The sequence below is a fragment of the Prunus persica genome, chromosome G6 (genome assembly GCF_000346465.2).
Source record: "Prunus persica cultivar Lovell chromosome G6, Prunus_persica_NCBIv2, whole genome shotgun sequence".
NCBI classification, from domain to species: domain Eukaryota; kingdom Viridiplantae; phylum Streptophyta; class Magnoliopsida; order Rosales; family Rosaceae; genus Prunus; species Prunus persica.
Genome location: NC_034014.1, coordinates 7,363,328 through 7,384,221, shown reverse-complemented (window position 1 = coordinate 7,384,221; position 20,894 = coordinate 7,363,328). Strand labels below are relative to the sequence as shown.

The 20,894-nt window shown below is 36.9% G+C and overlaps 1 protein-coding gene across 3 annotated transcripts; it reads left to right on the top strand.

The window, feature by feature from the left end:
• On the top strand, positions 1,086-20,638 carry LOC18775197 (helicase protein MOM1). Of its 3 annotated transcripts, none has more exons than XM_020565235.1 (20): positions 1,086-1,259; positions 2,126-2,673; positions 2,808-3,438; positions 5,144-5,228; positions 6,436-6,590; positions 7,194-7,387; positions 7,533-7,663; positions 8,074-8,361; positions 8,968-9,114; positions 10,140-10,394; positions 10,533-10,673; positions 10,792-11,121; positions 11,751-11,924; positions 12,954-13,875; positions 14,017-14,165; positions 14,530-14,634; positions 15,113-17,092; positions 17,440-18,003; positions 18,085-18,310; positions 19,611-20,638. In XM_020565235.1, exons 2-20 carry the CDS (start codon positions 2,133-2,135, stop codon positions 20,303-20,305), a joined length of 7,713 nt encoding a protein of 2,570 aa, XP_020420824.1. In that variant the 5' UTR covers positions 1,086-1,259; positions 2,126-2,132; the 3' UTR covers positions 20,306-20,638. The 3 variants fall into 3 exon arrangements, with proteins under 3 accessions (XP_020420824.1, XP_020420823.1, XP_020420825.1); XM_020565234.1 differs by having other exon boundaries at positions 19,590-20,638; XM_020565236.1 differs by lacking the exons at positions 1,086-1,259; positions 2,126-2,673; positions 2,808-3,438; positions 5,144-5,228 and having other exon boundaries at positions 6,440-6,594; positions 19,590-20,638.

Below are 20,894 nucleotides of genomic sequence, written 5' to 3'. Positions count from 1 at the left end.
CTTCTTCAACCGCAACAACAAGGACAAATGCCGACCTGAGACCAGTAGGCTCTCCCATTTGTGAAAAACATTACTCACCAACATATGGGCTGGAGAGAGAGAGAGAGAGAGAGAGAGAGAGAGAGAGAGAGAGAGAGAGAGAGAGAGAGAGAGAGATTTGATTTTTTATTTGATTTCATTTAAATCTTTGTGTGAAAAGACATCTTTGTCCATGCCAAGTAGGACTTGTTATTGCCATGTCATCATTTTTAACGAAAAAGTTGACTGAGATGACGGAAAGAACGATTTCTGAAAGTGGAGGCATAGTTAAAGTACCACCGTAACAATTTAACAATATAAGGGACGAAAAGTAAAGTTGGTCTTAATCCAAGGATTATTGCTATAATTTAGCATGAATATTATTACTGGTTCACAATTATGCAATCGAGCCACAACAACATTTGCCTAGTTATGATTTTAAATATTATTAGGTTCAAAAGTACCCACTTCATAAACACTCTTTTCTTTTTGTGGCCAACATTAATTTTCCCGCTTAGTCTTAATCAGCCGAATTTATGTTGTTGATTAGAGTTTACAAGGATCGGTACTTTATCTTCTTTTTCCTCTTCTAATGTTCCATGATTCTATTTTCTATGTTCCTTCTTAGGAATTAGAGTTAGTGTATGAAATTTGCTAACTAGAGATGATTTTGAATTTCGGGTTCACTATTAAAACAGTGAAATTTGTTAAATTAACACATAGATCATGCCTTTTTATCATACAATAATGTTATTATTCTTGTGAATCACATATAGATCATGCCTTTTTTGTTTTTATCATACAAGAATTACATTCTTGTGAAATAGACCTCAATAGGGTAACTGACCATTATAGCAAATTTATTTTTGGGGTCAAAGAATATACCACTTTAGCTTCAAACAATAGGAAGGAACACAAGAATTTCTTTAGTCAATTTTGAAAAACCAATTTTAGCAAATAAAATTTCTCTAGTTAAATCCCAAGGACAAAATGGTTATCAAATAAAAAATTAATTGACGGTTTTGTCCTCCATGAAAAAGCATTGCAGTACGGCGCGCACACACTGCAAGAATATCAAAACGCAACAAAAATATCACCGCCTCAGCAGTTCTTTTGCCTCCACTCATATTCCTGTGAAAATTTCTCCCAACCCATGATTTCCGCTCGAGAACTGAAGTAAAAGCCCTACCATTCTCTGGTTGTCGTAGGAAAAAAAATTAAGCACTAAGATTTTCATGCAGGTCAGTCAAAATTTCTCGATATTGTTCTAATTTTTGTAGAAATTTTCCTTTGTATGATCCCAATCGTTGCGATGAAATCGGACCTGAAATTGTTAGTGTTAGTGTTTGGGTTTTGGTTTAAATTATATGGAATTGTATGGCAAATCAATGCGTAAGAGGTGGTGAATTTCTGCATTGGTGTAATTTGTGGCAGGCGAATAGGGGTTTTAGGGTTCAGAGTTATGGCATTGTACGGTTTGGATCTGAATGTTAGCTACTTGCTTAACTTTTTAGTTTTTGTATGGCACTAAATGTTATGGCATGCTTTTGACCTCTTTCATTAGCCATTGTGCCATTTCTAAAAATGATAACAAGTTGTAAGATTTAGGCAAGAATATAGATGGTAACAAGTTGTGCCATTTCTCACTTGCTTTCTATTTTGATTCAAGCACATTGTCAACTTCATTTTATTAGCTTAAGGGACTGGAATAGGGCTGCTACTTTCTCCTCTGAACGAATTGAAATTCCAGGAGAGCTAGTACTGTCATTGGAGTATTAGGTAATTGCAATAGTACACAATATAGAAACTGGCAGGAACTTGGGCTGTTTTATGTTTAGGAGAAAATGTAACTTAAGTGGAATTTATTTACGAGTTAGGAGGAGTAGGAGTATTTGTCTATTCATTTATTCGGTACTAGAAATTGAAAATATATATAAAGAGTGAAATTTTTTTTTTCCTACAGTTTCCCCAAACTCTTGCTAAGAAAAACAGAGAATTGATTCATTGGTTGATAGAAATTGATTTTGCCTTGCTTCATTGAACTTTCAAGGTGTCTTCATGCTGTATGAGTATTATTCTAACCTAAAATTCTTCTGTTGATGTACAGTTGAAATATGGCACATGATACACGATCTAGTCGGAAAATCAAGGATGATGAGAATAACAATTCAAACGGGAGGCAAATTAGTAGTAAAGGATTAAGTACTTCAGGTTCTGGAGCATCAGATACATCTGGCTTAAGGAGGTCTTCCAGAGAAACATCATTGAAGAAAAACATAACTCTGAGCCCTTCTAGTACTAGGAAGTCTGAAAGACTTGAGAAAAAAATGCCTGAAACTCCTCTATTCAAGAGGAAATCTGAGAGATTTGAGAAGAAGTTGACTCCAAGTCCTTTGAGGAGATCGGATAGAGCCAAGAATCACTCATCAACTTCTTCTGGGTCTAAAAGATCTGATAAAAGCTCAGGTTCATCATTGGCAAAGCGGAAATCGGAAAAGAAAGAGAAGAGTGTGAAAGAATTGACATTGGGTACTAGAGAAGTTAGCAAAAGTGAGAAACAGAATGTAGGACCTTGTCATGGAAAAAATAAGATAAGAAATGCTCGAGCTTATAAGAAACTCTTCACAAAACATAGAAAGAAGCTTCAAGCACGAGGTAACTGAGTATTGGCTCCTAGCCATTCTTTTGAAGTCGTTATTTTCTTTATTTTCTTTATTTTTTCTTTTTTTTGGGAAACAAAGTGGAATAGATTGTTCACTTCATTGTTATCTTTTCTTCTTGAATTTAAGATCATAGCGAGAAGCAGAGCAGGCAGAATAAAGTCTCTCAGGGAGGTAGCAATGCTTGTGGAAGTGAGATTGAGGGGCTTGGTAAAGGCGTTGAGGAACTGAATGAAGAATTTGTTGGGAGAGTTCATGATGGATCTTTGGTGGGATCTGATTCCAGTGTAAATAAATTAACAAAAGAAACATGGGAAGATAATCCCAGAGTGGATTTGTCCCATTCAAGCCCTAGGCCTAGCTGCTTGGAGGAAGCTTCTGAGTTCAAAGATGGTGATGGCTTAGAAATTCGTGATCAACGCCCACTGTCATCATCTTATAATGCCATGACGGAAGAGCTCAATGATGCACCTAAAAGGGTACATGTAGAATGCTCTGCAATGGAAAAGTTGAAGATGCCAGAGTTGACATGTTCTACATTCAATGAAAGGTTACATGATGTCTACATTGCCTCAGAAATTGGTCACAGGGTCATACCTTCAAAGAGGAAAAGGAACGTGGCAGACGGGGATTCTGATTCTCCAGTTAATGCAAGTAAAGATGTCTGCACCTTGACTGCTGATGCTGTCTCTTCGTTGCCATCTGGGTCCACAGAAGATGTTTCTGTTGAGACGTGTGGTGCATGTTTTAAGCGACAAAGGTATTGCCATTCACAACAAAGTAGTCTTTTCATCTCCTTTTCTGCTGGTAGTGGTTTCCAAAAGAATTTACATCAACCATTGAATTCATTTAGTTTGTGTTAGTCTACTTGAAGGTCCGGAGTTTGAATACACTCTTTCACATATTACACTTAGCATCTTCCACTTTTTACAAACTTTTTAACAACAAATTGTTTTATGGGTTAGTTGCACCTGCATCCCCTAAAGTTTTATGCATTTTCACTTTAGAATCCATATTTCTGGAACTTGAAGTCCAGCTACTTGAAGTTTAGACATGGTTGCTCTTAACCTCCTTTAGGCAGAAGTCAACTAACAAACTTAGCGGAATCAATGAAATTAAAAAAACACCTAACAGTGTTAAAAATATTGTTTGGTTATTGTTGAATTTATAACTTAGATAAAGGGAACTGTTATTGGCACTCCAAAATAGTCACACTGCAATCATGTAAGTGCAATTTCTCCCTTGTGATTTTATAATGGAGTGCATGATGACGTTTTCCTAGTGCGAATAACAGATCCCTACATAAAAAGTGTAATTTGAGTAAAACTCCTTAAAAATGATCAGACAACAAAAAAACTCCTTAACACTTGAGCCCATTATGTAGACTCCACCATCCCTCTCCAACTGGCATCCCAAATTTCCCACAGAGATATGGCAGAAATCTGGGATTCATGAGAAAGATTTGATATGGAGACAGCACATATTCTATAAATGGAATTTCTCTTGCTATATTGTGTTTTCACTCTTCTCTTTTCAATATTTGCTACAAAATGCTTAAATTCTTGGGTTTGTTCCTCCCTTTGGTACATTTTGGGTAATCTTACATTCCTCTCAAATTTGTTCTGAATCGTGGTTGAAGGTCAGGGATTTGTGTTTGTCTGTGCAATCTTTGTTTCTGGGTTTGCTTAAAAAAATATTCATGGAAGAGAAGAAAAAAGGTAAGACCAGAGCCTCTCTTGTAACAAAAGATGAAAAACGCTTTATTGTGACCTGTTGTATAGAAGTGGACTCCTTATCCTCTTTTGTAAGTTTTTGTTTGGATTTTATAAAAGTTTTACTCTTTTCAGAAAACAAAAGGATGAAGAGGAAGTACCTCTTATTGTTCATATTTCTGGGCTTGATTCAAAATTCCTTCCTACAGATTGTTTACATGTAAAATTAGATCAAAGATAAGTTAGATAAATAATGGCTAAAGAGGACCAAACTCACAAGTATCACGATACCATTAGTGGTGGTGCTGATAATAATGGCTTTGAAGCATTACTTGATCTTCTTCAGAGAACGCTAAGAAAAAGGTCCCGCAAAAAAGACTTGGCGGGTCAATGATATAGGCAAAGATCTGGAATATTTTGGACTGGAGTTGTGTATGCACCCATTGATTTTTTGTCGTCCTCTACATCATTGCTGGTTGAAGTTTCAATATTATACTTTTCTGCAAAATCTAACATCATTATTGATGGAGCTTTGTAATGTATTCTTGTTGGCAATTGGTTATAAGGGGTAACTTAAAATGGAATCCCAACAAATGCAGACAGATTACAAAATCATTTTACATGGTCTGTGATAATTTATCAGGATGTGTACTTACCTATTGTCTTAGATTTGTCAATGTTGAGCAATCATGGGAATCTTATAACATTCTAACTTTCCTTTTTCTCCCTCTGTTTCTCATATGATATTTTCAGGGTAGAAAATGATCCGATGAATCTGGAGTTTTGCTCTTGCAGCACAAAATTAAATCAGGAGTTATGTGGTGCCTCTGTAACTGAGGTTGGTTGACCTTCCCCCATCTTTAGTGTTTTCCAAATCCATTGTTTCCAGTTATACTTTTCTTCAAGTTTGTTTATCTCAAAGATGGAATATATTTCTCTATATGGTCTGTCACTTTTTATGTTGCTTTCCAGTGCATATATTATGGTACTGCAGCTCGCTTTGATTTCGATATCTCCTTTTCCTGGTTATGTGTCTCATTTCATTGTGGGGAGGTGGTTCTATATTTCATATCATCTTGTGGATATGGATTGTAAAGAATCTTTTATTAGTTGCTGGTGTAAGATACTGGCAGTAGGCCATGTCAGAACTTTTTGAAACATTAAATATTGGATAAAGTAATTAGTATCGCTGTTATGGTAACTGTTTTTGTGGGTTGTGAGTTAGCAGAGGACATGTGAGAAATTATGAAGCGAGGGGTGGTACTCTACCTTAGCATATGTTTTTCAATATAAGAATATGAGGTTAGGTACTCTACCTTATGTTTTCAATATAAGGCGGGAGGTGGTCTCTACCTTGGCATGCGTTTTTCAGTATAAGAATATTAGTTATCACGTTTGGTTTCTTGAGGTTTCTAGAAAACTTAACAGGCTCCTCTATTTGTTATGTTCATAAAGGTTTTAGATATCCAACCGATGTTATTCATCAGTGAAGGTTTTGACAGTAGGTAACCTTGTAGAACTTTTTGGGTGATCTTTGAGGAGTTGAGTCTGAAATATATTCTCTTACTTGGACTTATTATTATTTTTTATTTATAAGATTCTCATTTGAACTTTAGAATTCAAGGTTTGTAAATCTGTTTTAAATAAGTTTTTTCTTGAATATTTTTAGTTACATATCTGATACCTCACAAATGCAGATATGAATGATATTCTTTCAACTTAATTGATTACATTTTTAATGTTACAGTAGAATGTGGCTTTAGTGTAGAGTTGGAAAACAAATGTAAATGGAAACACAGGGAAGGTTTATGAAGTAGGGTTTAGTGTACATTTTCCCTGGCATTTCATAGGCTTTAGTGTACATTTTCCAGCAGATGATTCTCTTCAGATGGTTCAAATGGAGCATTTCATAGGCTCATATACGTTATGTTGTGGAGATTGTGCTTATAAATTTCTTGTTACTGGTCTACTGTTAGTTTGCATTTTATGTTTGTCCTACATCAATTATTGATTTTGTCTTGGGTTATGTTAATTTTTCTGTAAAGTTGCATCCGGATAGAGGAGAACTCATAGCTGATAGTACCATGGAAGTTCCTGAAAACCTTAACACTTGTACGCATCAAAAGGAGTTTTCTGCAGATCTTCAAACAAATGGCAACCAAAATACATGCCTCATCTGTTCTCTTGGTGGGAAGCTCCTGTGGGTAACCTTTTCTTCTGGCTTTTCATTGTTGCAAATGTCTCTAGTAGATGATATGGAAATTTTATTTTATGCTTTCTTTTAGGAGAAACAAATTTTATGAAACCCAAAACAGATTACAAGGTACAAAGAATTAGTGGAGAAGGCATCCGCCTTCATCCAGATACAAATAAAGCTAAGACCAGAGCAACCACAGAATAATACATAGGCTATGAATTTGTTGAAGTTAGAAAGACACACCGGTGGAAGGCCTTTTCATTGGGGCTTTTCGGCCTATCCTACCGTTTTCCATTAAGCATAGCATCTAAAATCTGCCTCCCTTTCATAAAAGCCCACCTTGAGTGCATGAGATTGTATCACAATAATCTTATATAAGCTAGACACCAGACTAATTAGCCTAAAGTCTCTCACCGTTGCTGAATCTGCCTTATTTTGGAATGAGGCCTATGTAAGTTTCACATGAATGGATGTACTTCTTTTTATGCAGTTGTATTTGCACATGAGCGAACATGTTCACAATATGGATTTATTTGTTCTTTAATCTTGGAATTTCATTGCTTCTATGATGTGTTTTGTGTTCTTACAATTTGTTTTCAATTTCAGATTCTGTGATGGAAGAGGATGCAAGAGAAGTTACCACCTTTCTTGTCTAGATCCTCCTATGGATGCTGTTCCTCTTGGAGTTTGGCACTGTTCCATGTGTGTTAGGAAAAAGATAGAATCTGGTATATATTCGATGTCAGAGGGAATTGAGTCAATCTGGGATGCTAGAGAGGTGGAGGTATCTGATGTTGATGGTATGCGGAAATTCTGAAAATTTGGCTTCATGTCTGTTTTGGATTATTTGCTTAAGTTTTGATTTCTCTGTTGCGACTATTTTGTGGATGATGGGGGTTTTTAATACCAATACTGTTCCTTTTTTTTTTCTTTTCTTTTTCTCAGGATTGTTAAAGAGGAAGGAGTTTTTTGTTAAATACAAAGGTCTTGCTCATATTCACAATCAATGGGTACCAGAAAGTAAAGTGCTTCTTGAAGCTCCTACCCTTGTGGTAAAATTCAACCGAAATAACCAGGTCATTTTTTCCTCAATACTGTTTTGGTATACGTGTTCTATTTCATTTGTTATTTCTATCAATGGAAAATGTGAAACACCACGAAAAAGGGAATCTGACATTCTTTGATGGGCTTGAGATGCCTTTGCACGGGTTCAAATTTCTTTTTCTTCAGATCATAGATTATTTGAATTCTTAACTTATTTTTCTTTTAACCATTAACCAAAAGCTACCTTTGCACATCCGCTGTAGTTGGGGAGTGGTAAGTAAAAAATTTTAACACTCCTATTTTCACCTTCTGCACTCCATTGAGTGTAGAAAAAGTTGAAAAAAAAAAATCAATTTAGAGTGCATATGGATAAAAGAGGACTGCCAAGATGACTATTCTTTGTATTTTAAGCGATTTCTTTTTGTGAATTTATGTTCTCCAGGTGACAAGGTGGAAGAAAAAATGGACTGTTCCACGTCGCTTGCTACAAAAAAGATTGTTAATGTCTCCCAAGCAGCGTGACAACTATCTTAGGGAGCATACTGGTGATAAGTTATTTTGCCATTATGAATGGCTTGTGAAATGGCATGGTCTTGATTATGATGATGCTACTTGGGAGTTAGAGAATGCTGCATTCTTGAATTCACCTGAGGGTCAGGGCCTTATAAGCGTTTATGAAAACCGTCGTCAGAGGGCAAAGAAGGCTTCTATTTCCCCTGAAACGGATAAGGTGCCTCAGACATGATTTGTATGAAGAAATAGTTGAAACATATTTCTAATTTAAAAATGCATATCTATTTAGATGAGTAGGTTTAAGGTGTCAGTTTCCTCCACATTATATTTGTTTACCAATAACATCTCATTATCTATCTTATTTGTTTTGAATTAATACGTAAACTTGTATTATTAAGTGGAAGTTGAAAAGGAACTTACTGGTTGACTAGTCTTAAGCATGTTCGAAACCTATAACGGAATGTCCATAAATTAGAAGTATAAGATATTTCTTTTCCTTCTCTGATTGGTGGAGGCTTCTCTATCATTTTTCTTTTGTTATAGAGGCTTTTCTGTCATTGATCATAATGGGACCTGCCCTTTGTGTGGGTTAAAGGATATTATAATTTTTCAAGGTTCCAGATGTGGGCTTCCTTAGTCCATGTTCTGTGTTTTCTGCTTCTTCACTGCCCTTTCGGATTTAGATGTAGAGATTTATTTTTCTCTACATTTTCATAAAATTGATTAAGAATCAATTATCCTTAGATGAATCTTTTTTTTAAGTTTTGCTTTCATCTTTTTGAATATGCGATCTTTCTGTTGTTAATGCTAGCGTTACATGCAGATACTTGAGGGTAAAAAATGTTCATCAGTTAAATTATTCCAACTGCCAGCTGGAGAAATATCTGGATTTGATAATACTTGTCTAGACAACATTAACAAGCTACGCGAGCTCTGGCATAAGGGTGAGAATGCTGTTGTTTATGATCAGGTGAGCTTAATTAACTTTTCTGCTATTAGACGGTTCGTTTCATAGCATTTTGGTGCAATGATTATCTTGGTGTGGAGTTTATCCGATGTTGGAAATATGTTCATATACAGATGTTCTGTTTCTTTTTTCTTCTATTTTCATTTTTTTTTTAAATTACTAAGCAAATAGAGTACAATCACAGTGGTTGCAAGATGTTCACTTCATCAATATATCTATGAAAATAAGACAACCCTTTCCATCAAAGAGCAAAATGTGATTATAAACACTTTAGACTCCTAACAAAATCTGACTTTGTCCCATAAAATCTCAACCACCTCCCCACTATAGTTTCTAAACTCCTTTTGTTTCTTTACTTTTTGATACTAAAGAGTTATGTTCCCTTGGATGGGACTCTAACATAACTAAGCAGGTCCCCCCGTTGTTAACTGGAAAAAGAGTGGGACTTGAAAAGAGGAGGGGAGACAGGCCAACAAAATCACCCAAGCCACCGTTAACACACTTCAAATCCATAAAGCTTTTGCCTTCCTCATTCCACCAAAATTCTTGTGCCTCTGACTAAGAAGATTTATGCAGTTGAGCATCAGAGGAACCAATTAAAATACAATAGCGAAATAGAGGAACAAAGCATCAGACATTCACTCCTTCCTTTATACATTATACACATTTTGAAGAAGACACTTGAGTTCTTCCCCTCTGATTGTTCAAGTATTAGGTGGTACTCTAACCTTCCAACTTATAGGAAATAGTTGGATAAGGAAAGAGAAGGATTTTCACATAATTTCTTGAAATATGATGAGGGTAAACAGGTTTACCACTTTAATTCTTCTCCTCTGAAATATGTTATTGTACCTTTAACTCAAAAATGTTTAATTAGAGACCTTAAATCGATTTACTATTTGCTTTAACCTCTCCTATTATGGTCAAGCTGGTGCTTAAGGGGGAAAACTAAAAAAAATGAGTTTCTTTAAGACTAAATCCAGTAAAGTTTCATGCGGGTCTGGTCTAAAGAAATTCTGTTTTTGCAGGAACGAATTGCGAAGGTGGTTGCATTTATTCTATCTTTGCAGTCTGATTTCCATCGACCTTTTCTCATCATCTCAACTCCTCCTACACTTTGTTGTTGGGATAATGAGTTCTTCCATTTGGCACCATCTATCGATGTTGTGGTTTACAGTGGAAATAAAGATTTACGGAGAAGTATTAGGACAATAGAGTTTGATGGGGTTGGTGGTTATATGATGTTTCAAGTACTTGTTACCTCACCAGAGGCTATTATTGAGGTATCTCTTTCTCTGCTTGTAGGATTCGTTAGCATTAGAAATTTTTTAGTGGATTGTAAGAGTGCTTAGCTCTCTTTTAAACAAATAGTCCCTTAGACAATAGTGACTTAGTTGTTAAATTCTCTCTCAATTGTGTAGGATAAAAATGTGTTCGAGTGCATACAATGGGAAACTATCATAATTGATGAGTGCCAGCGCCCTACAATCTCTAAACAGCTGGTGCAGATTAAGATGCTACATACTCATAATTGGCTTCTCCTGGTCAATGGAATATCTAAGGTTTGTATTTTATTCTCCTTTATTGGTATTTTTCTGTTTTCCTTTTTGTTATTATTGTATTTTTCTGTTTGGGAATGTCTTTTCTACTGGTCGACTTATGCAATGCTAAATATTGCAGGAGAGTAGTGCTGCTGAGTACCTTAGTTTGCTGTCTGTCCTTGACTCTCATGGCGATTCACAAAACAGTGATCATTTGCTAACCAGTTCTGGTGATATTATTGGTAAACTAAAGGAGAGGTTCTCAAGGTATATTGCATATGGAGATATTATTGGTAAACCCAAACCTGACTCTTCCAGGTTTATTGAGTACTGGGTTCCTGTACGTATATCAACTGTCCAGCTAGAGCAATATTGCGAAAATCTACTGTCGAACTCCACGTTGATTCTCTCATCAGCAAAAAAAGATCGTGTTGGAGCACTCCATGATATAGTTCTATCTGCCCGGAAGGTTGGTTGGTTGCACTTTTGTCTCAGTGTGACGGTTAACGATTACATGACATCTGTGTCTTTTCATAATCTACTCTGACTTTTGAATCCTATGTTGTCATAGGTTGTCAAAGTTTTTATTTGGTTTGATGACACCTTTGTATCATCCAGTTGTTTTCTTCAGTATGTTATTGCATGACAATTTGTGTTGGCCTGGATATGGACATTGTTGTAAATATTAAGTTATCCCTTTTACGTTGATATTGTGGTCAACACTTTACACCTTTAAAAGTTACTACTAGTAATTTAGTGATCTTTGTGAAAATTTAGTTTCATGTATTTAGTCATTTCAAATTGTTTGTATAGCAGTACAGATATTGGAACTAGAAGAGATCTGTAATGACATGTTTTTATCTGTTATTTTCAACTTTCTCTTGTATTAAGTTAACTGGATGTTTGTTTTCGTATTGTTATTATTGTATTTTCAACCTTTGCTTTCTGTCCTCTATGTTTTTGATAATTTGAACAAAGGAAGATACTGTTTGCAATAGGTAGTGAAATGATCTTCCTAATGGTTGTATATTTTCTTCCTCCATGCTCGGCCATCCTCTTAAATTTTAAGTAAGTTGCTTGTATGGTATTTGTTGACAGTGCTGTGATCATCCCTACATTGTGCATCCACCCTTGCAAACCTTGCTTACTAAAGACCTTCAAGCAGTTGAGTATTTGGATGTAGGAGTCAAAGCAAGTGGCAAGCTTCGGCTTCTTGACATGATGCTTAAAGAGATAAAGAATCGAAGTTTAAGAGTACTCATCCTTTTCCAGGTACAAGATTTGGTAGTGTTACGATAATTCTTATTAGAACAGCTGTTTTAGTATCTTCTGTTATATATATAGAATATAAAAGTTTTGATCTTCACTTGTTTGGGAGGTTCTTTCCATACATGTGGAATAAGATAAGTTGTTGATTGAGGATTAGCTCCCTATTTCAGAGTATTTCTGTTTGATATGCTTTTTGGTGGCTGAGAAAGGGAAAAAGAATTTCGTCTTATTTATACATATTAGGGACAATGGACAATGGTGGGTCCATGATACAAACTATCAGAGTTTCCATATAATCCTATCCGATATGATCAATTAACTACATATCTATCCTACAAAACAAAACCACTGCGAGTTTGGTAACTTTTGGTTTGGGGTTATTTTAGATGACACGACACATATTTTTTAGGTACTACATTCCAAATAAAAATATTTGTGGCTATTGCAAAATATATATACAACCCCACTTAAAGAACACCTAGTAGAAACTAGATACTAAACAATTACTGGTTTCCAAAAATTACAAAAACTAAATAAATACAAAATTAAATACTTTCCAGAAAGTTACCATTAAAAATAAGTCTCTTAGTACCAAATATTACAGGGAGGATATTTTATGCTAAACGTATCGTTTTATACTTTTATGTTATGTTCATGTCTGTTATATTGTATCCCCTTCTTTTTGATAATTACAATTTACATTTTTTTAAAAGAATAATTACAATATACATACAAGCATTTTGGTTTGATGTAATATTTTCTGAAGTTTCACTTAAAAAATTTGTGCTTTTGAACCAATACCACAAATTTCTGTGACGGTCACTGATATTGATATAAATATTCATGAATATTTTCATAAATTTAACTGTCGATATTTTCATCCTTGGTGATAATCACGTATATGGCTTCTGCTTTTGGATGCGATCACTTGTATTCACTCTGTCACATGCCACCAGTCCTGCCAATATCTGCACCTTTGGATGCTGTTCTAATCTAACCCTTTTTGTTTTTGTCCCTTCATTTTATTACCAGTCAATCAGTGGTTCAGGAAGTGCTTATTCTCTTGGAGATATTTTGGATGATTTCCTGCGTCAAAGGTATGGTGAAAATTCCTATGAACGCGTTGAGTTTGGTGTTCTCCGTTCTAAGAAAGATGTTGCCATGAACATGTTCAACAATAAGGAGAATGGTAGATTTGTGTTCTTATTGGAGGCTCATGCCTGTCTTCCCAGCATCAAACTGTCATCAGTTGATACTGTAATCATATTTGGTAGTGACCGGAATCCACATAATGATATAAGAGCCCTGCAAAAAATATCACTTGATTCACAATTTGAGGAAATAAAAGTATTTCGTCTATATTCAACGTGTACCGTGGAGGAGAAACTTCTAGTTCGTGCAAAGCAGAGGAAGATTCATGATAGCAATGTACAGAATATAAGCAGTAGTATGCTTCTGTGGGGGGCACCTTACCAATTTGATAAATTAGATGAGTTCCACTGCTGCAACACCCCAGCCTCCACTGCAAATATCTTGCCTGAGGAATCACTTCTGAATGATGTCATCCGGGAGTTCTTGTCCATACTTCCTCAGGATGGCAACAACAATGTCTTATGCGATTTCTCTATCATTTCAAAAGTTCAACAAACTGGAGGAGCTTACAGTGCAGAGGTTCCATTGCTTAATGAGCTGAAAAATCAACATACTGGTGAAGGGCAGCCCCTTGATTTTTGGACAAAACTGTTGGTAGGAAAGCATCCTCCGTGGAAATATTGTTCTGGTTTGTCTCAGAGGAACCGGAAACGGGCACAACATCTTGATGAGTTATCAAAGAAACCAGAAGGTGGTAGTGATGAAGTTGTAAAAAAGCGCAAGAAGGTGGTAAATGGTAATGATGATGCACCCTATCCGAAGCCTGGATCAGAGGGGAAATCAGTTCCTGGATGCAAGGAAGGTAAATGGCTAGCTGATATTGTGGATTATTTCATTTTTCTCATGGCATTTCCCCAGGAGTTCTGTCTTGGTGCAATGTCAGGGTGTTGTAGATTTGCTGGATTCCCACTTTTAGTTTCTGAAATAAGCTTTGCTTTTGCAGTATCGTCTGTGGATATAAATGTCTTAGAAAATCCAGAAAGTAGCATGTTTGAGTCTGAGGAGAGAAGAAAATTACGTGATGCCCAGAAGAGTCTTCATCAACTTTTGAAGCCAGAGATATTAAAACTATGTGGAATCCTACAAGTCTCTGTATGAATTTGATTTTCCTGCTAAAAACATTAGCTTTCTGTTATGAATTTGATTTTCGTGCTAAAAACATTAGCTTTCTGTTTTTGTTCATATGCCCTGCCTCTTTTTTTTTTCTTTTAAAAAGAAGCATAGTTTTATTAAGGAAGGAAAGCTAATTACAAAGAGTGGATAAGGAGTCCACAATCTGGGAAAGAAACCAGTAAAAACAATAAAGTACAACTCAAAAAATGTCAAATAAAACAAGCTCAGTAAACGAAATATGTGCTGCTGTTATTAACTCGATATTCCATTAATACGTTTCAGTACAACACGGTTCTCTCTTGTAATGATATCTTGGTTGATGTTACTACTTCCTCTAATGCAGGATGCTGTCAAGGTCATGGTCGAAAAGTTTCTTCAATATGTAATGAGTAATCACCATGTTAATAGAGAACCAGCGACAATACTGCAGGCATTTCAGATATCTCTGGTTAGACTTGCTCTTTCATGCACTTGTGTTTTAGTCCATTAACCTTTTTCACATGTCAAGAAGGAAATAAAATCTACTTGTTATTGGCATGTTGAATTGCGAAGTTCTTGCATGCATGCTTTCTTTAATTTTACATTCCTTCAACAATCATATTTCTTTCTGGTTCTGAAATGATTTTTGATGATTTATCTGCTTGTTATTGGCATGTTGAATTGCGAAGTTCTTGCATGCATGCTTTCTTTAATTTTACATTCCTTCAACAATCATATTTCTTTCTGGTTCTGAAATGATTTTTGATGATTTGTTCATTTCCTTTTACTCTGACAAGCTGCCACTGAATATGTAATAGTGACACTTTAATTTAGGCGTACATCACCTCCTGATATCTATAATGCTTCTTTCTGGGTGCATGTGCATGTACTATAATGCTACTTTAACTTATTTTTTTAACTGACTTGCTGATATCTATAAATTCCAGTGCTGGACTGCAGCTTCATTTCTGAAGCAGAAAGTCGACCACAAAGAATCTATTCAACTTGCAAAGAAGCATCTTAACTTCAATTGCAAAAAGGAAGAGGCTGACTATGTTTATTCAATGCTGCGGTGCCTGAAAAAAACATTTTTATACCGTACAGGGATTTTTAAGGCTGCAGAATCTCCAAAGTCAGCTAAATTATCAACTAAAGATGTTTTGAAGAATTCACATCCAAAGGTTTCACGGTCAACAACTTCTAACTTTCAGCAGGTCAAATCAGATGTTAAAGACTTGTCACTGAAGCAAGAAAAATTAGCACAAAAAGATGTCTCAAAAAGTATTAAAGATATTCAGAAAAAGATCCAGAAGCAATTGACAAAACTTATTGAGAAGCAAATCAAAGAGAGAAGTGAAGTTTTGAGAACTTGCCAGGAAGAAAAGGCGCATCTAGAAGCAGAATCAGTTGTTATTCGGTCTTGTTTCCTAAATAATACATCAATGAGAACAGAAAAGCTAAAGATGTTGGAAAAAAAAATTGAAGAAAATAAAAACCAGACCAACCTACGTCTTAAGCGTCTTGAGGCATCGCAGCAGGAAGCACAGGATAAGTTGAAGGAGATGGGGAAACGATGGGCAGAGGAAGTGCAATCCTGGGCTTGTGTTGAATTGTTAAATAGATCACCTTCAAATACACCTGAGCCTTGGTTGGAATGCTCAAGGACTAGTGAAGGTTGCAAAGATTTTGCCACTTTAAGAGATCATGATATTGATTGTGTTGTGCATAGTATGACAGGTAGAGTGACAGCACTGTCTCAAACTCCAGATAGTGGTCCAGATGAAGCTGAAACATGTAGTGGTCCCATTAGAACAGAGATGACCACAGCTAGGCCACTTGGTGCAAATGGTGCATTAAATAGAACTTCTGGTGATGATCAAGAGAACACTGCGTCTGTGAATCCTTGTCCGAAAGCTGGAATTACTGATTGTGCCAATGGGGATTTTCTGCGTGAAGTTCAAGAAGTTGCCTGCTCTGATTCACAGAAAGTTGTCACCTCCAGTCTTCCTTTGTTTGAAGAATGGAACCACAATGCTGACACATTACCCATTTCTGATGGGGAGGTCAGAGTGGAAGTTCCCGAAACTCTCTGTTCAACTGATGGTCAACACGGTTCCCACCCCTTGAATCTGTCTTCTTTGCAACAGAATCCTGATGGGGCTACATTAAGAGTGCCTGACAGAGAGGCTCTAGTGGGATTGCATGAGACTGTCAGTTCACTTCGTGGTTTGCAAAATGTTGTTTCTGTTAGGGCACCTTCATCTGAACAAATCCATGTAGTGAAGGGAGCTATGCCAGATAAAGAGGTCGAATTAGGAGTGCTTGAGACTGTCAGTTCCAGTCATGATTTGCATAACGTTGTCTCTGTGAGTACACCTTCATCAGAAGAAGAAATCCATGTAGTGAAGGAAACCACACCAGATAAAGAGGTCGAACTGGGAGTGCTTGAGACTGTCAGTTCGAATGATGGCATAGCAAATCTTGTTACTGTGCATCCACCTTCATCTGGAGAAGATATCCATGAAAATTCCACAGAACATGAGACTGTCAGTTCAAGTCATGGTTTCCAAAATGTTGTGCCTGTGTGCGTACCTTCATCTGAAGAGCAAGTCCATGTAGTGACAGTAACCTTGCCAGATAATGAGGTTGATTTGGCAGTGCTGCAGACTGTTTGTTCAGATGATGGACCGGGGAATCTTGCCTCTGTGAATCCACCTTCATCTGATGAGAAAATCTCTGAAAAAGCCACTGAAAAAGAGAACAGTGAAGGGTGTATTATGGCATCTGACAGTGCAACAGGGGTCTACCAGCAGAATGGAGTTGATACTGCAGTCAATGGAAGCTCGTATCAAGAAATGCCCCTGGTAAATTCACCTGGATTGCAGCCTGTGGCCCTGGCTCCTGGTGGTTCAGTGACACAAGAACAGGTATTTGATTGTTGGAAATTGTCAATCTATATGGTAGTGATGTTTTAATCATTATTCTCATTCTACGAAGATGACTGTGCTTTGTCTGAGGACCTTTTCTGCACTATTTCGATTTTTTACTATCCTGAGAATTATGACGATGTTAGATTTGTAAGATTTTTATGTATTGTTACTGTGCACCACAGCATATAATATAAGTGGTTCACTACTCTATGATATTGTTTTGGCTTGATTCTTTCTTCATGTTAGGATTCAAGATTGTTATAAATTTATTGTACAAGAAAATAAAATCAGAATGAGAACAGTGATTTAGTCGTTCTCTTGCTGACAAATTGATACCTGTCCAGGCACAACAAGACAAAGGTACTCTGTTAGAAACATCAACTGCAGTACAAGAAAGAGATGCAGAAGCCAGGGAAAAGCAGAATACTTGCCAACCAATTGAAAATCTCGCACCCGAATCTGTTCCGGTAGTTTCATCCAATCTGTCTAATCATGAAATGCCAGACATTGAGCCTGTAGTACAACAGCTGCTGTTACCATCCTCTAATACACCTGATCATAGTGCTCCTGAGTTATCTTCAGCTGGTGGAGTTGAAATTCAGCCAAGTCCTGAAAACCGGACCTTTAACCAAGTTGCTCATGCTCCAATGCCACTTGTTGAAAACCTTCTTGATCTTTCAAATCACACCGTTTCTCGGTCTGTGGCATGGTCTACTAGCGGATTTGGACTGCCGTTTTCAGACACAAGAGCTACACCTGTTACTTCTGCACTTAATAGTCGTCCTATAAATGCTGCACCACAGGGAGCATCTCGAACGCCCCTGCCTGTATACCATGACCCGCTTCAAAATGAATTGGAAAGATTAAATAAACAAACAGATCATATCGTTAAGTCTCATGAAGATACGGTTAGTTTTGAATTTAGTATCTTTAAGTGTATTTACTTTTAAAAGCAAAAATTCTTCTAAGGTCATCTTTGTCCTGAACAGAAGCTGCGCCTGAAAACTGATTGCGACAAGGAGATAGAGGAGGCTCTTGCTGAAATTCGTCGAAAGTATGAGATAAGATTTCAGGAGATTGAGGCGGAATTTCTCCTTAAAAAGAAGGAATTGGATTCAATTCACAACAAAGTTTTGATGAATAAGATTTTGGCCGAGGCTTTCAGGTCTAAATGCATGGATCTTAGGGCATCAGGTGCATCTGGAGCACAGCAAGGTGTGACACTTCTTAGTTGCAACTTTGAGTTTTATTTTTTCTTTCATATTCAATGAGAAGGATCATCATTGGGCTTTTCTTCGGATTTTGTTTTGCAGAATACATAACATATTAGTTTCATCTAATTAGAGTGTAAAGATTTGAAGTAATGAAACAAAATGTTCAACAATTAATATATGTACAAGCAAAGTGTTCAAAAAATTGAAGTAATAGAGCGTAGGCGGTCGGCTGTGGTATATACAGGAAAATTGGGGAGAAGAGGATAAGTAGAAACTGGATCTTTTGCGACTACCAATAGGGTACCCACAGGCTTATTGGATATTGTCAAAATTCTTTGATAAACAACCCTGGTTTCGACCATTCGAAGTTAAGGGTGGTGAAAAAGATTTTAGATGTAAAACTCAAAGTTCAGATTCTGTAAGCTGCTTGGAGGAAGTGCAAAGCTACCATGAAGATTTTTTACCCAGGGATAGCTTGGCTCTGAATGTAAGATAGTCCCATCATTAAAGTCCTTCGAATAGGGAAAAGTACAAAAAGAAGAAAAGGGCATGTTAGTTGAACAATCAATAAGGATTAAGGTGAAGGATTAATAAAAAAGGATCCTCTTCCTTTGCATAGAAAAATTCACACATGCAATCCACTCTCCAACAAGGGAGAACAGACAGAAAAGAAAAGGTGGGCGTGGGGTGAGAGCTGAGAGAAAATTCATCTTGTTTATATATTTAGTTTCAAGATTTGAACCAAACCGAGTAGATTTTATTGTTTGAATCTGATTTTGATGGTATAGAATCTGAAGTAAGGTGTAGGTGATCTGAATTCTGAATGCAGTTTGATTCTAAAGGCTTCAAATTAGCACCTTCTTTAGCATGAACTGTGCCTTATGGTTAAACTCTGTCAAACTGAATTTGCCTATTTGTTCTAGATTTTATTTTAATTTGGGTAATATTTTTTTTCGGTGAATGGGGAGCCGAAGCCCCTTATTTCTTGTAGATTATGTCACAATCTTGACTTGCCTATCTGTACATCTCTTACATTTGTAATATTTTTCCATCTCAAAGTGCAATGAGAGACATGGCATTTCTTAAAATTTAATTGGGCAATTATAAATATAAGATTGTTGTAAATTTAAAACATGTCTGCATGTCTTGATCTTATGCTTTTTATAGTCTCACGGCACACAGCTCATCAATACACTATGTATCCTATATATCGCTTATCACAACTTGTGCATTTATGCATCATTGATTTCTTTGTGTGTTTTTTTGTCATTGCTCTTAAGGTCCTCTTATTTCCCTGGCAGATGGGATTTCCAGTTTCTCCCAGCAGCTGGTCCATCTATCTATGCAAGATGCACAAAGATATTCTCCCATTACCAGTTCATCTTTGGCCGGCCCTCCTGCAGTTGGCCTGCAGACTTCTATTGCACCATTACCCAGCCCGCAGACGACCGCTCCTGCATCTTTATCCAATCCAAATTGTACAGCTCCACCTATGCAGACTGTTCCTCTTGCACCTGCTCTTTTGCCGAGCATTCCAACAAGACCCCCCCACATCAGTTCCATCTCTTCCCCAGGAATCCCCCAAGGTGCAGGTGAGATTCGTGCTCCAGCCCCACATCTTCAACCTTTTAGACCTTCAACATCCATGTCAAACCAGCAGTTGCATAGCAACCTCCTTGCAACATCTCCTTCTTTTACTCATATTCCACGACTACCATCCCCCACACAGCAATCTGTTCCTCATAATAGGGCCCACCATCCTGAAAGTGCGGGAGGAGATTTGGCAGCTCTTCGTAGTTTATCTGCATTGGGGTTGCTTATGAATATGAACAGTCGGGCTGGTGCAAATCCACCAGGTAGTTTGCCCTCACAACCAAATTTGGTCTCAAACCACCAGTCGAGCCTTTCTGAACCCCCCAATACGAGTGGTGCGTGTGTAAACCCAGTACATACAAGTGGATCCACTGACATAGTTTGTTTATCGGATGATGACTAACCAGTTACAATATTTGGGTTCTCAATTTTTTTAACATCGTTTTACAATGTGTCATTGCTGCTCTGAGTTATGGAGTGCGGTTGTGACATGGCCTAGGAGAAGCAGCAGTTGTAATGCTCTCCTTGCTGTTAGGACTTTCTAGGTGTATATTATTAGATGTCTTTTGTTCTAACTGTTGTAATGTAAATTCAAATTCTTTTGTTCGTACTCATATGTTTTGCCACGACTTGGACGTTGCCCTTGTAACTATCAGAGCATGCAATTTCCAGAATGATTGGCGTTCAAAAGAACAAAAAGAAAAATATATGAACCAAAGGGGGAAAAAGTTATTTTTGGTTGTGCGTTGTCTGCCTTGATGCATAGTAAATATCAAGAAACATGTGTACTTGTTTTTTTTTAGTACAAGTGATAGTCTAAACTACGGGCGGGGGTGTGGTGGTGGTGTTGGGATTTTACACACACATCTATGATGCCATGGGAATTTGAACCTGAGACCTCTTGTCTGCAAGTCAACTTTTTCCACTAGCTTAGATCTCATTGGCGCCATGGGTACTTAAAAACCCTGAAATTGTGAAATATTAGGAAATTG

Bases quoted from the DNA above. Each gene is read 5' to 3' on its own strand.
- LOC18775197 (XM_020565234.1), top strand. From the start codon at position 2,133: ATGGCACATGATACACGATCTAGTCGGAAAATCAAGGATGATGAGAAT. The intron at 13,876-14,016 runs GTAAATGGCTAG...TTGCTTTTGCAG, and splicing joins AGTTCCTGGATGCAAGGAAG to TATCGTCTGTGGATATAAAT. The intron at 17,093-17,439 runs GTATTTGATTGT...ATACCTGTCCAG, and splicing joins GTTCAGTGACACAAGAACAG to GCACAACAAGACAAAGGTAC.